This window comes from Thamnophis elegans, chromosome 9, assembly GCF_009769535.1.
Source record: "Thamnophis elegans isolate rThaEle1 chromosome 9, rThaEle1.pri, whole genome shotgun sequence".
Lineage (NCBI taxonomy): Eukaryota > Metazoa > Chordata > Lepidosauria > Squamata > Colubridae > Thamnophis > Thamnophis elegans.
In genome coordinates this window covers 43675184-43687742 of record NC_045549.1, presented here as the reverse complement: position 1 = coordinate 43687742, position 12559 = coordinate 43675184, and the positions used below count along the sequence as shown (strand labels likewise).

General features: G+C 37.8%; 1 protein-coding gene across 1 annotated transcript in view; it reads right to left on the bottom strand.

The window, feature by feature from the left end:
• Positions 1-12559, bottom strand: part of PRSS12 (serine protease 12) — a 70303-nt gene that overhangs the window by 29366 nt on the left and 28378 nt on the right. The window contains 2 exon segments of the mRNA XM_032224744.1: positions 7218-7368; positions 9629-9807. Coding sequence (XP_032080635.1) covers positions 7218-7368; positions 9629-9807 — 330 coding nt within the window.

The following is a 12559-nucleotide window of genomic DNA, read 5'->3' as shown; positions in this document are numbered from 1 at the left end:
AAAATTCTATAGGTTGGTATCAATGTATACAATATCAAAAAGGGTTACCTAATAAAATAATAAAAACAGAAGTAACTTCAAGGGCAAGTATAAAATTTCCCCCAGTTAGTGAATGGTTTTTAGCATTATTGAGTTATCAACAAGAGAGGGGAAGAGGTTTACATAGTCATTTACAAAAAAGAGAGATAAAAGAGGACATTTGCACAGCCTGTTTACAAAAAACCAAACAAGGCACAAGAATTTCTATGACCTTAATATATTATACTATGAAGCCTGAATGTAATGGAACTATAATACCACCATGCACACATAACAATACACAATACAATCAGTGCTATACACCAAATGGGATACAATGTTATGAACCAAAGGCGGTAGGACCTGTAACAAGTAGTATCTATGTTTATGGCTATAAAGGAGGATCTGGTTTAAAACATGAATTTCATACAGCACAAAGATTATCAGGGTACATAGCCCATAATGTTTCAAGGGGGATAGCACCTATTACTGTTTGTTTTGATACATGTTTAGCAATTGAAAAAGGGCAAGGAGGGGGATCCGCAGGGGTACTCTGTGGAGGACAGTCATGGGAACAATCATATATCAAAAATCGTAGATATTTATTTACTCGCTCAACGCTTTCATCGTATGGAGGCTATACCCAACCAAGTGTGTATTGGTATACAAGTGGTTATGGACCTAATAATTTCAATCTTTCTGTTACTCCAACCACTACTAATTGTCGATCCCATCACTGTACCCCACTCTGCCTTTCCGCACAGATAGCAGGTACCTTGGGTACCCGATATTATCATTATGGTATTGGTATAGATAAAACAGGAAAGGACCCTTATGGATATATTATTATAAAGACTGAAGCAACAAGATTAACTAATCAACCTGTAAAGTTTTTTTGGAGTTATGAACAGGAAATTGCTAAACTTAATGATCTACCTACACCTCCACGAGCAAAATATATGTTTATTAATTTGGCCCAGGAAGTTGCCACAGAACTTATGTTAAAAAATTGTTTTGTATGTGGAGGTACTACTATGGGAGACCGTTGGCCGTGGCACGTTCAGGAAGCAAATTATACGGAGATAGCACTATGGCAAGGGAATTTTACCTTTAATAATAACTTCAATGAAACCTGGCAAGTTACTTCCCATATAATAGGTCATATATGTTATACCAGAAATAAAAACAATCGGATCAAAAGAAACAAACCTATGGGATTTCTAAAATGTTCTAATGAATGGGAAAATAATACTTGGGTTTCACAAATTAATATGACCCAACCTGAAAACTCATTGCTGAAAGTGACTAAATTGCAAGGACTTTCAGATCCTGAAAATGATACTATTGTGTGGAATTCACCTGATGGGTTATACTGGATATGTGGTAACTTTGCCTATAATATGTTACCTGTAGGATGGTACGGTTCATGTATTTTAGGGGCCATTCAACCCTCATTCTTCCTAATTCCTATAGAGAAAAAACAAAAATTGGGAGTCCCTGTATATGATACTCTTGGAAGACGTAAACGTTCAGTAGATCTCTCTAAAGGGATAAAGATAGGAAATTGGAAGGATGACGAATGGCCCCCAGAGAGAATTATTGCATATTATGATCCCGCCACGTGGGCACAAGATGGTTCATGGGGTTATAGAACCCCCATATCTATGATTAATAGAATTATTAGATTACAAGCTGTATTAGAAATAATTACAAATGAAACTGCATTGGCGTTAACCAAACTTGCAAAAGAAAGTGTATTGTCAAGAACTTATATTATGCAAAATCGTTTAGCCTTAGACTATTTGCTTGCAGCCGAAGGCGGAGTTTGTGGAAAATTTAATCTTAGCAATTGTTGTATACAGATTGATGATTCTGGAATTGTAATAGAAAAAATTACTCGAACAATGATACAAACTGCGCATGTGCCAGTACAAACTTGGAAAGGCATGTTGGACACTGATGGATGGCTTGGAGGTATTTTTAACAATTGGAAACAAGGAATATTTTTCATTGGAATGATAATATTGGGACTAATCATGTTGCCTTGCTTAATACCCTTGTTACGTTCCACTATACAAAGCATAGTTGAGGCTACGGTCCAGAAGCATGCTCTACTAGTGGCTGCCAACACATCAGAATTAATAATTCCTGGATATCCGATGAATGGGGAATTCATAAGAAAAAAGCTCCCCATGGCAAATTGATCCCTCTTTTTAAAAAAATAAAAAAAGGGGAGATGTGGGAATCCCAGATTGTACCTTTATAACAAGGCTGGTAAATTAGCTAAGGAATCAAAAGACATCAAAACATCCTTAGTGGACATTTGCCAGAGCCCAAAGGCATTTCTTGGGAAAGATCTAGATAAAAAGGTGTTGGTAATTCATCTCGAATGTTTACCTTCCATTATCAGCACAGAGATGAAGAAACCTTATTCCAAACATACACCTTTGTGACCTAACTCATAAAAATGCAGCCATGTAACAAGGGCCAGTTACTTCCAAACTGTCTATGTTGAATTATAACTCCCAGTTACTCCCTGCTGTGATATATAGCCTTTATCTTCCTTTCAAACATTCTCCAGCTATACCACTTACTATTCAATTGTAAATCTTCTATTGTAAACCTTCTGTCCCTCTTTTCTACCCTCCCTTTGACAAGATGTTGATTAAGGGTATACTGTAAACTTCTTTGATAAGATAAGTAGAGGATTGTGAATTCCTTTGTGTCATTTGTTACTTTCTTGATGTATGGCAATGTAAACTGACTTTTCTAATAAATATAGCTCTCTGGAAAGACAGAGTAGCCAATTCATCCAGACGTTGCCTTCGTGTCTTATTGGGAAAAACTGTCTAGGATTGGAATCGTGATTTGGCCCGCCGGTTGAAGAGATCCTGCTTTCCTTAGCAGGATAATCTCCTCAAAAAACTAATATCTGAGCATCCATTCTTCAATCTGTGTTTTCTTTTGAACATTATTTGCATGTCTGCTTCCAATAGCCCAAAATAGTAGATGATGATGATATAGATAGATGATAGATAGATAGATAGATAGATAGATAGATAGATAGACAGACAGATAGACAGACAGACAGACAGACAGACAGACAAATAGATAGATAGATTCTCCTTTGTAATACTTGTTCGTTCATTCATTCAATTAATTTGTTTATAACCAGTTAGCTGAATATTTTAGTCAGTTTGATGTAATGTTAAGGAACTAGGCTAGAACCCAGAAAAACATGACTTTCAGTTCTGCCTTAGCTAACAAATTAAACCAGCCAAATGACTGGGGCTGGGCCATTTATTCTCTCTCAGCCCTTGAAAAGAGCCATTACCAAAACACTTCTGGAAGTGATCTCTCAAGAATGGAAGGAAATTCCTCATTAGAAATAAATTCCCAAAGAATAATAAGAGATATCCCATAAGAATAAAAGAAACCCCCTCACCTTCCTGAATTGCTCATCACTGGTTTTAGCCTGAGACAAGCCGATTATGCAAAGAACTGAAATAGACAGAAGCTGATCCCATGCAATCCAAATTAAAAAGACAAAAGCACTTATGCCCACACTTCCTACACCCTTAAGGGGCAACTACAAAATCCATATATATAACAAAAAGAGAACTTACAGGTATAGAAAATAAGAATTACAATGTTTCCTCTAGAAATGGAAGCACCAGTCACACACACAAAGACACAGACATACACAACCCTACTCCACACATTTACCATAAAAGGCTCAAAATCCTATAAAAACTTGATGGATGTGCCATCTAATTGCTGCCATCAAGAACAAACCTTCTTGTGGGGAAATAAATGGATCAACCTTCTTTCTACAGCAGCTTGCCTTTTTCTGGAAAATTCTTTTTACACACTACTAAAGTCAAGCCCCTCTCCCTAACATAAATATTTCCTCTTGCAGGTCTACAAAGCAGTTTCCACTAAAAACAATGTTAAGAGTTAAAGCAAAGTGACACTTAAGCAGCCTATTAACCTTATCCTATTTATTACCAATACTTGAGGTTAGTACAGAGAATCCACAACTATCAGACAGAAGAGAAAGAAAAAATTGACATCAACATTTTTGGGAAACAATGAAAGTAGAACTAGTTTTCTAGTGAGGCCCATCAGTGTGTTTTGCTACTTCACACGAGTGTATTTTTTGAAGCTTGTCACAAAGTTTTCAAAACTGTTCAAATTTACTGTATATATTTTGATGTTAATGCCACTAATATTTCCTATACTGTATGAAGACAATACTATTTACAGGTATGGCCTTTCCATAAATCAATTTGTTTTAATTAAATCTTAAGTTAATAACTTTTATACTGCTATTTTTACTCTTCAACTGCTGGCTTGCAATTTCAAATACAAACTCAAATTAGACCATCCAAATAATGTTGTCAGGTCTTATTAAGCCAAGACCCTTAATTAGACAAGTGGGACAAGGGTCATGAGGTAAGGCAGACATCTACCCGAATACCATGTATTCAGATTGCTAGCTAAAAGTCATTCAAGAAAAATGTATACTAGCAAGAGATAATAGATGTTTATCAGTTCAGGACCTATAAAATATGTGATGAAATAAATCTTACTAACTTTATCCACCAGAGGCATCCCAAGTATTTGACTGGTAAAAAGATGATTTCCTGCTGCCTCAACAATTGTGTTAACTGAATGGGTCATATATTAGCTCAGGGGTGTCAAACTCGCAACAGCACATTGTTGTCACCTGACGTATTGCAACTTTTTTCCTCTTCACTAAAATGGGGGTGGGAGTGACCAGCATGTGACGCATGCAGCCTGCAGGCCATGAGTTTGACACCCCTGAATTAGCTGATAAGTATAGAAGAAATTTTTGAAAATAAAGGAATGGACATAATTTAGGTGGTGGGTGATTCCAAACTGATACATCCTTGAAAGAATTTTAGAATTAATTTGAAGTTTAACATTTGAAATCTTGCTGAGTTAGATTAACCCTCTCTGAAAGACATAATCAAAACTGTGCTCTTTTCTTTTCCTCATCATCTATCTGTTGCTCTTCACCCATTTTGTAGTTTCTGCTACAAAGATGAAAGGGGGAATGTGTATATTTGTATACTCATGTGTTTCCATGTGAGTATGTAGTGCGGAAATAAGACCTCAGGATGTTTCAATGATGTAATCATATTTGACTTATATAAGTATAGCATTACACATGTGTTTATTTCTACTTTCTTTACTGTGTAGCTCTAGTAGCATATTTAGGAATGGAATTCTTGTACCAGCTTGTGCCTGATAGTGACTAATTGGTTGAAGAGTTCATGGCTTAAGAGGAGGAATGATTCAAAGATACATTCTACCATGCCTCTTTATCTCTCCCTTCTTCCATTGTCAGCTTCTAGAGTAGCAATTGGCTCAAGCCTTCTGTGTTTCCTTTCTAGTAGTGATTTCACATTGTGAAGGGAAACTCCCATCTCCCTTTGTGATGATCTTGCTTCTTTATCAGTGTAAAGCAATTTTGTCTGTATTTGGGACTTTTTGCTAATGGACATGCCGTATCCAAGCTATCTATGATGAACATCCTATATGGGAACTATGTGACCTTGGAACTCTTGCTCTGACTTGTCTGAGTGCAACAACCAAGTGATTCACTGTGACATGCTATGAAATGATAATTTGGATCTTCTCCAGATTTGGAGGGAGGACCTTTTCCACCACATTGTGTCACACAGTTTATCTAAATAAGAATGATGATTTGTACATTTGGGTAGGAATGTTTTTTTCAAGTAATTTTTATTTGGTCAATGACCAGCACAGTAAACAAATAACATTAATTTTATAAATTCTGTATCTTATTTTATAAGTAATTCATTTGAATTGGGAGTTATTCAATCTTTTGTCCTGAACCTCTTTCTTTATAGTGCAGCTTCTGGCAGAGGTGTGTCTGTCTGTGTTTGTGAGAGAGTGGGGGCAGGGAGAGAGGGAGAGGAAGGCAGTGGGCAGGCTGGCAAGCAGGCAGAGACACTGACACAGAGAGATAAATCTACATTTTTATTCAGGACCCTCTGATGATAGGATGAAAGATCTGGACATTGTGCAGGACTTTATATGTATTGGGTTGAGTTGCGGTGGAGGGGGTCTTTTGTTTTTGGTTTGTTCTTCCTTTTTGTGAAAATTAGCTTGCAGTAAATTCAGGCTTAGCTTCCTTTGGGACAAATACAAATCACAAGGAGCTTCTGAATTTCCCTGGTTCTAATACGAATGCCTCCAGATCTACTGAGACTATAACTAGCCTGGATTTTTTAAAGCAATGATCTCATAAATTTGGAGAGCACCACTTGGAGAAGGATGACTTATGGACACTTATGGATACTTACGTAACAAAGATAATGTTCATAGTCAAATAACTGCTTAAAAACCATCAACTAAACAAATGGTTGTATTCTGCTATATTCAATAATAAACAATAATAAACAATAAAATGGTTCCCATTTGAGCATATTATGTCATATAAAGTCCTTTTTTACTTAAGCGTTTCCCAAACCACTGACCCATTTCTAAAACAGTTTCTGAAGCTGTGGTATATGTACCAAGTAAACAGGAGTAGACAAAGTGAGTTTGACTTTCCTCCTCAAATTAGGCAGAAAATCCACAATAGAAAGAGAAGGGGATAAAAAGAAAGTGCAGAGCCACCAGTTTCCCACCAAGATTCTTTTGCCAAGGGGACTAATTATCTTGGGGTAGAGAATTTTACAAGAGTCAATTTTCTCTATCATTATTTGAATGCAGTTATTGGATCGGGAATATGGAAAACTATTCTCAAAGTGTCAAATAACACTTGAACTGTAATTAGCTTTAATTTAAAATAGTGTCATCAATATTACTGCCCTTTTTATAACTTTAAACATATTGTAACTAATGAATACTATAACAAAATGTTTGAAAAGATATATGCATCCTTCTAAAGAAAAAAGTGCCTTTTGTTTCTATTTTTGGGAAAGAAGATTATTTAACAAAGTGACTGTTGAGAGTTAAGATATGGAAGAATGAGAACCAATCCTCCAAAATTTTCAGGAAGTTTATTTTTAAAAACAATGCTATTGGATTTCAAAACTGATTAGCTATATTCCATGAAGGACAACAAGCATTTTGAAGTTTCTTAAACATTTTGAGTGCTTTTAGTTTTTTGAATGAAAATAACATATCTAGTACAAACTAACCCAAAGCCAAGCTGCCTGCAGACTACCTCAGCATCAGCATCATCCCACTGGTCATCACAGATAGTTCCCCATTGGCCAGCATGGTAGACTTCAACTCTTCCTTCATAAGTGCTCCTCCCATCCACCAGCCGGATTGGAATAAAATCAGAGGCTAAAAATAAAAATATGAAGAGAAAAATCAGTTTGCATTACCAAATCATGGAACAGAATAGAAAAAAAGTATTAATTAATTAATCAATTAATTAATTTGTTGCTTTTCTCATTCTAATAACTATTAGATTAGGGAGCTCTAGTGGTGAGTGGTTAAAATGCAGTATTTTAGGTCGGTAAAATGAAGAGTCAGATTGTTGGTTGGAATACCCTGACATTGTAAACTGCCCAGAGAGTTTTGTAAAGCACTTTGGGGCAGTATATTAGTCTAAGTACTATTGCTATTGCTATTACTGCAATGATCCTAGTTCCTGGTCCATACTGACCACATCTTAAATAAAATTCTCTTGCCCAGACAAACTTACCTAGCTGTGTACAATGCTGGCCAGGAATTAGAATGCAAATGGGTTGGGACTAAAACATATAGTGTTCTCAGTTGCCATAGCCAATGACAAGGCCAATAAATTGAGAGGAAAAGGTTGGATTAATATATATACATTGTAATATAGGCATTAGTAACACTGTCATGTATCAAACAATTTTCATGCAATTCCCCCTCCTTGCATTCAAGCAGCTCTAATCTCTAATAGGAGCATGTTTTAATATGATGGAATTAATTGCTAGCTACATCTGAGAATAAGCAAGATTTTAAGATAGCTAACAGGTTGGAAAAAACAACTCAATAAAGTTGTCTACAGGGCTCTATGTATATTTCACTCTAGCCCACCTCAAGTGACCTTTTAATTCCACTCTATTAAAGGAGCCCTCTTAAAAAGAACAATGGAGCCTTTTTGAAATATGTTTTTCCAGTTCTACATACACATAAAAGGAGCTTTAAAAAAGAGCCTCTGTAGCATTATTTTATTAAAAAGGAAAGGAATATAAGCAAAGCCATAACATTTCTAATCTCTGTGCAATGTCTGTACAAAAATATGATTTAAGCATGAGAGTAATGAAAACCCCAACTGGATATTTTAAATATTAACAATCAACTAGTAGACAAAACATGCTCCATTTTGGAGCTAGGAAGAAGCATGGCTTGCACTTTTGCAAAAGGTGACAAATTACCACACCAAGCAAGTACGTATTTTTGCCTTACGCAAATATATATACATACATACCGTATTACATGCCTTGACTATCAAGGCATCATTCTCAAATGATAGGCATGCCTTTCTAGCAGCTGCTCAGGGAAACATGATCTCATACTTTAATCAGCTTCACAAGAATTCCACCTTTTATTAAATAATAGTGTGTAAATTCAGAATTCTTTGGGAAATCCTACTTCTTTGTAAGTTCTAGGTTTTGTTTCTAAGAGATCCCATAGAATTCTGATTTGAACCTCTTTCCTTTATATATCAAAAAATAAAAACTGCTAATAATCACAATTTGTTTTTCTAAAATCCATGGGTAATTAGGAGGCTCATTGTAATCTATACTGAATCACTGTACCTAGGCAATGTCAACTAGTGAGACATTTCCCCCCTAAAACGTCATGATAAAAATGTGAGGGAGGAATGCAGGTAATCCAATATGTTGATGGACAGAAAGTGAAAAGCACCAACTTCTGCACAATAGTAACATTTTTCATTAACAATAACAATAAAGTTCAAAATTCTCCAGATGGGGAAAACATTAAAAGCAAATACCACGCAAAACATAAAGCCCATTATTTTTTAATAGAATGGACACTCAAAATCAAACTGAATACTGAAGCATAAAAATTACTGGGAGAGGAAGCCTGCCTTGAATTTCAAAAACAAGAGCACTCCCAAAGAAAATTTTCTTATTCCTTAACCGGTTGCATAAATCCAACGGGAAGTCTTCAAAACCAGTCTGAAGGAGAAATTTCAGATAGCAGATAATTTTTTTTTAAAGAGCGAAATAAGATATGAGGCAAGAGACGGTAATTCTCAATTCATTGCTCTTGGAATGGAATTTACAGACAAGGTAAGAATTTTGTGCTCCTCTCTTTTTGATCCCCATCACTGTTTATATCACTGTAGCAGAACTGCATTTAAGCATGGAGTGTCTGCCCATGGTATCATTCAGAATTAACTTATTTTAGACATTAGTGTGGCATTCCCCAAAATTCCACAATTATTTACCCCAACATATCTAGAGGGCACCATACTCAAAAAGACTAACTAAATCATTTTATTATCAATAGTTTTCTACTATGTAATCTTCTATCACATCTTCTTGTATGAAACTGCTGTTTGCATGGTATAAGACTAAATTATGTTTCTTTTTTCTTTTACCATGGGAAAAGCTGCACGTGACAGCAGCTGCCATATTCTGGGGACACATTCGACCTTGCCAAGTAGTTTTTTCACACAGCATGATGTTTTCTTCATTGCCATGGCAATGCACATTGCTCCAGTGTACAGGAATAAGGCCTGATACAGAAAATAGGGTGTGCCTTGCTGTACCTCTCTGCCTACGGAAAGAACAACAAATATAATGAAGAAAAAAGCCAAGATAATTACAGACTCTTTGTTAGTATTTTATTGCATGCTAAATATGACATGTTTTTTCCTGATGCACAAAATATCAGAGAAACATCAAGTAACTATGGGACCAATGCAAACCAAAATATAGGATCAAAGGGCACTAAATTGTTTTCAGAATTTCACCAAACAGTAATTTCTTTAGTGAGCTCCAAAACTGTTTTGGAGTTTTGGAGCTCACTAAAGAAATTACTGTTTGGTGAAATTCTGGAAACAATTTAGTTGCTCTTTGTGAATACCATTGACAGCTGAGAAGACAATTAAATGTATTATTGAACAAACATATCCAGAATTCTCGCTCAAGACACAAATGATTAGACTAAAATTATCCTACTTTAGACACATTATGTGAAGACCTAGCTCTCTGGAGAAGGGTCTAACACAGGGAAAGATGGGAGAAAGGAGGTATCACCATAAGCAAGGTGGATAGACCCAGTGAAAATCTACAACTAATTGCTTTAGAGAATTATACAAGAGCAGTGTACATATCCTCATAACATACTGTACATACAAGTATCTGCCTATTAAATCCAGCAATTGTATACTTTTCAAAACTTACTTTTTGATGAGCATCTATAACACTAGTATAACAATGTTTATCTTTTTATGCTATAAATTAATTCAGCTTTTAATGTTAAGTAATTGACTAAAAATTTAAATTTTAGAATTATTTAAAATTATGCCTAAATAAATAAATATAAAAAATAAATTATCTGAGTAACACATAATAGATTTGCTACATAAGTTAGGAAGGCTTTAAAACATTTGTAAGTTAAACTAACAAAATGGTGTAACAAAACTGTTAAAGTTTAGGATGATAGTAGCTAAATTTCAGTAACAGGAAGTGTCTTCATAGAGATTGGATCTGGGCTGAGCTTAGCAAGTATTGAGCTATCCCTTTAAATAACAGCCCTTAAGGTTTAGGTTTATTCGATTTATATGCCGCCCTTCTCCCAAGGACTCAGGGCGGCGTACAACATTAAAAGAAACACATAATACAAAAGTTAAAAAGAAATTAAATAGGATAACCCAAACCCAATTAAAATTGACAATGACACATTTTTTTAAAAGGAATTAAAATTAACAGTAATCAATAATTTATTTTGTTTTGTTCAGGCCAGGCTGGCTTGCTGGAAAAGCCAATTTTTTAGGCCGCGTCGGAAGGACTGGAGGTCAGGGATTATACGAAGCTCCAAGGGCAGCTCATTCCAGAGGGAAGGCGCTCCCACAGAGAAGATTCTCCCCCTGGGGGTCACTAGCAGACACTGTCTGGCCGACGGCACCCTGAGGAGGCCAACTCTGTGGGATTGCACTGGACGATGGGAGGCTACCGGTGGCAGTAGGTGATCTCGCAGGTACCCTGGGCCTAAGCCATGGAGCGCTTTAAAGGTCATAATTAGCACCTTGAATCGCACCTGGAAGACAACCGGCAACCAGTGCAGGCCGCCTAAAAGGGGTGTAACATGGGAGTACCTGGGTGCCCCCATGACAACCCACGTAGCCGCATTCTGGACCAGTTGAAGCTTCCGGGTGCTCTTCTAGGGCAGTCCCATGTAGAGAGTGTTACAGTAGTCCAGGAGAGAAAGGATGAGGGCATGGGTGACTGTGCACAGAGCATCCCAATCCAGAAAGGGGCGCAACTGACGTACCAGGTGAACCTGGTAAAAGGCCCCCCTTGTCATGGCCATCAGGTGTTCTTCTAAACTAAGCCGCGTATCCAGGAGGACGCCCAGATTGCGGGCCCTCTCTGAGGGGGCTAAAATTTCTCCCCCTATCATCAAAGATGGAACAAGATGCACAAATCGGGATGACGGAAACCACAGCCACTCCGTCTTGGAGGGATTGAGCTTGAGCCTGTTCCTCCCCATCCAGATCCACACAGCCTCCAGGCATCGGGACATCATGTCGAGGGCATAGTTTGGGTGGTTTGGGGTAGAGATAAAAAGTTGGGTATCATCAGCATATTGATGATACCGTACCCCAAAACCATGTATGATCTCACCCAGTGGTTTCATATATATGTTGAACAGGAGGTTTGAGAGAACCGACACCTGGGGCACCGCACAAGTGACGCGCCTCGGGATCGATCCCTGCCCTCCAATCAACACAAACTGCAACCAATCCGACAGGTAGGAGGTGAACCACCGTAAAACGGTGCCCCCCACTCCCAACCCCTCGAGTCGTCGCAGTAGGATACCATGGTTGATGGTATCAAAAGTCGCTGAGAGGTCTAATAGGACCAGGACAGAAGAACAACCCCTATCCTGGGCCCACCAGAGATCATCGACCAACGCAACCAATGCCGACTCCATGCTGTATCCGGGCCTGAAACCCGACTGAAACGGATCCAGGTAGACAGCTTCATCCAGGGACTGGGGAAGCTGATGTGCTACCGCATTCTCAACAACCTTTGCTACAAAGCGAAGGTTGGAGACTGGACGATAGTTGGCTAAAGAAGCTGGGTCCAGGGAAGGCTTCTTAAGGAGGGGCCTCACCACCACCTCCTTCAAGGCGGTGGGAAAGAACCCCTCTCTCAATGAAGCGTTGGTAATCGCCTGGAGCCAGCCACAAGTCACCTCCCAGGAAGCTGAGACTAACCCAGAGGGACACGGGTCCAGCACACAAGTGGCAGCACTGAGTCTCCCCATAATCCTGTCCATGCCCTCGGGGGTCACAGGATCA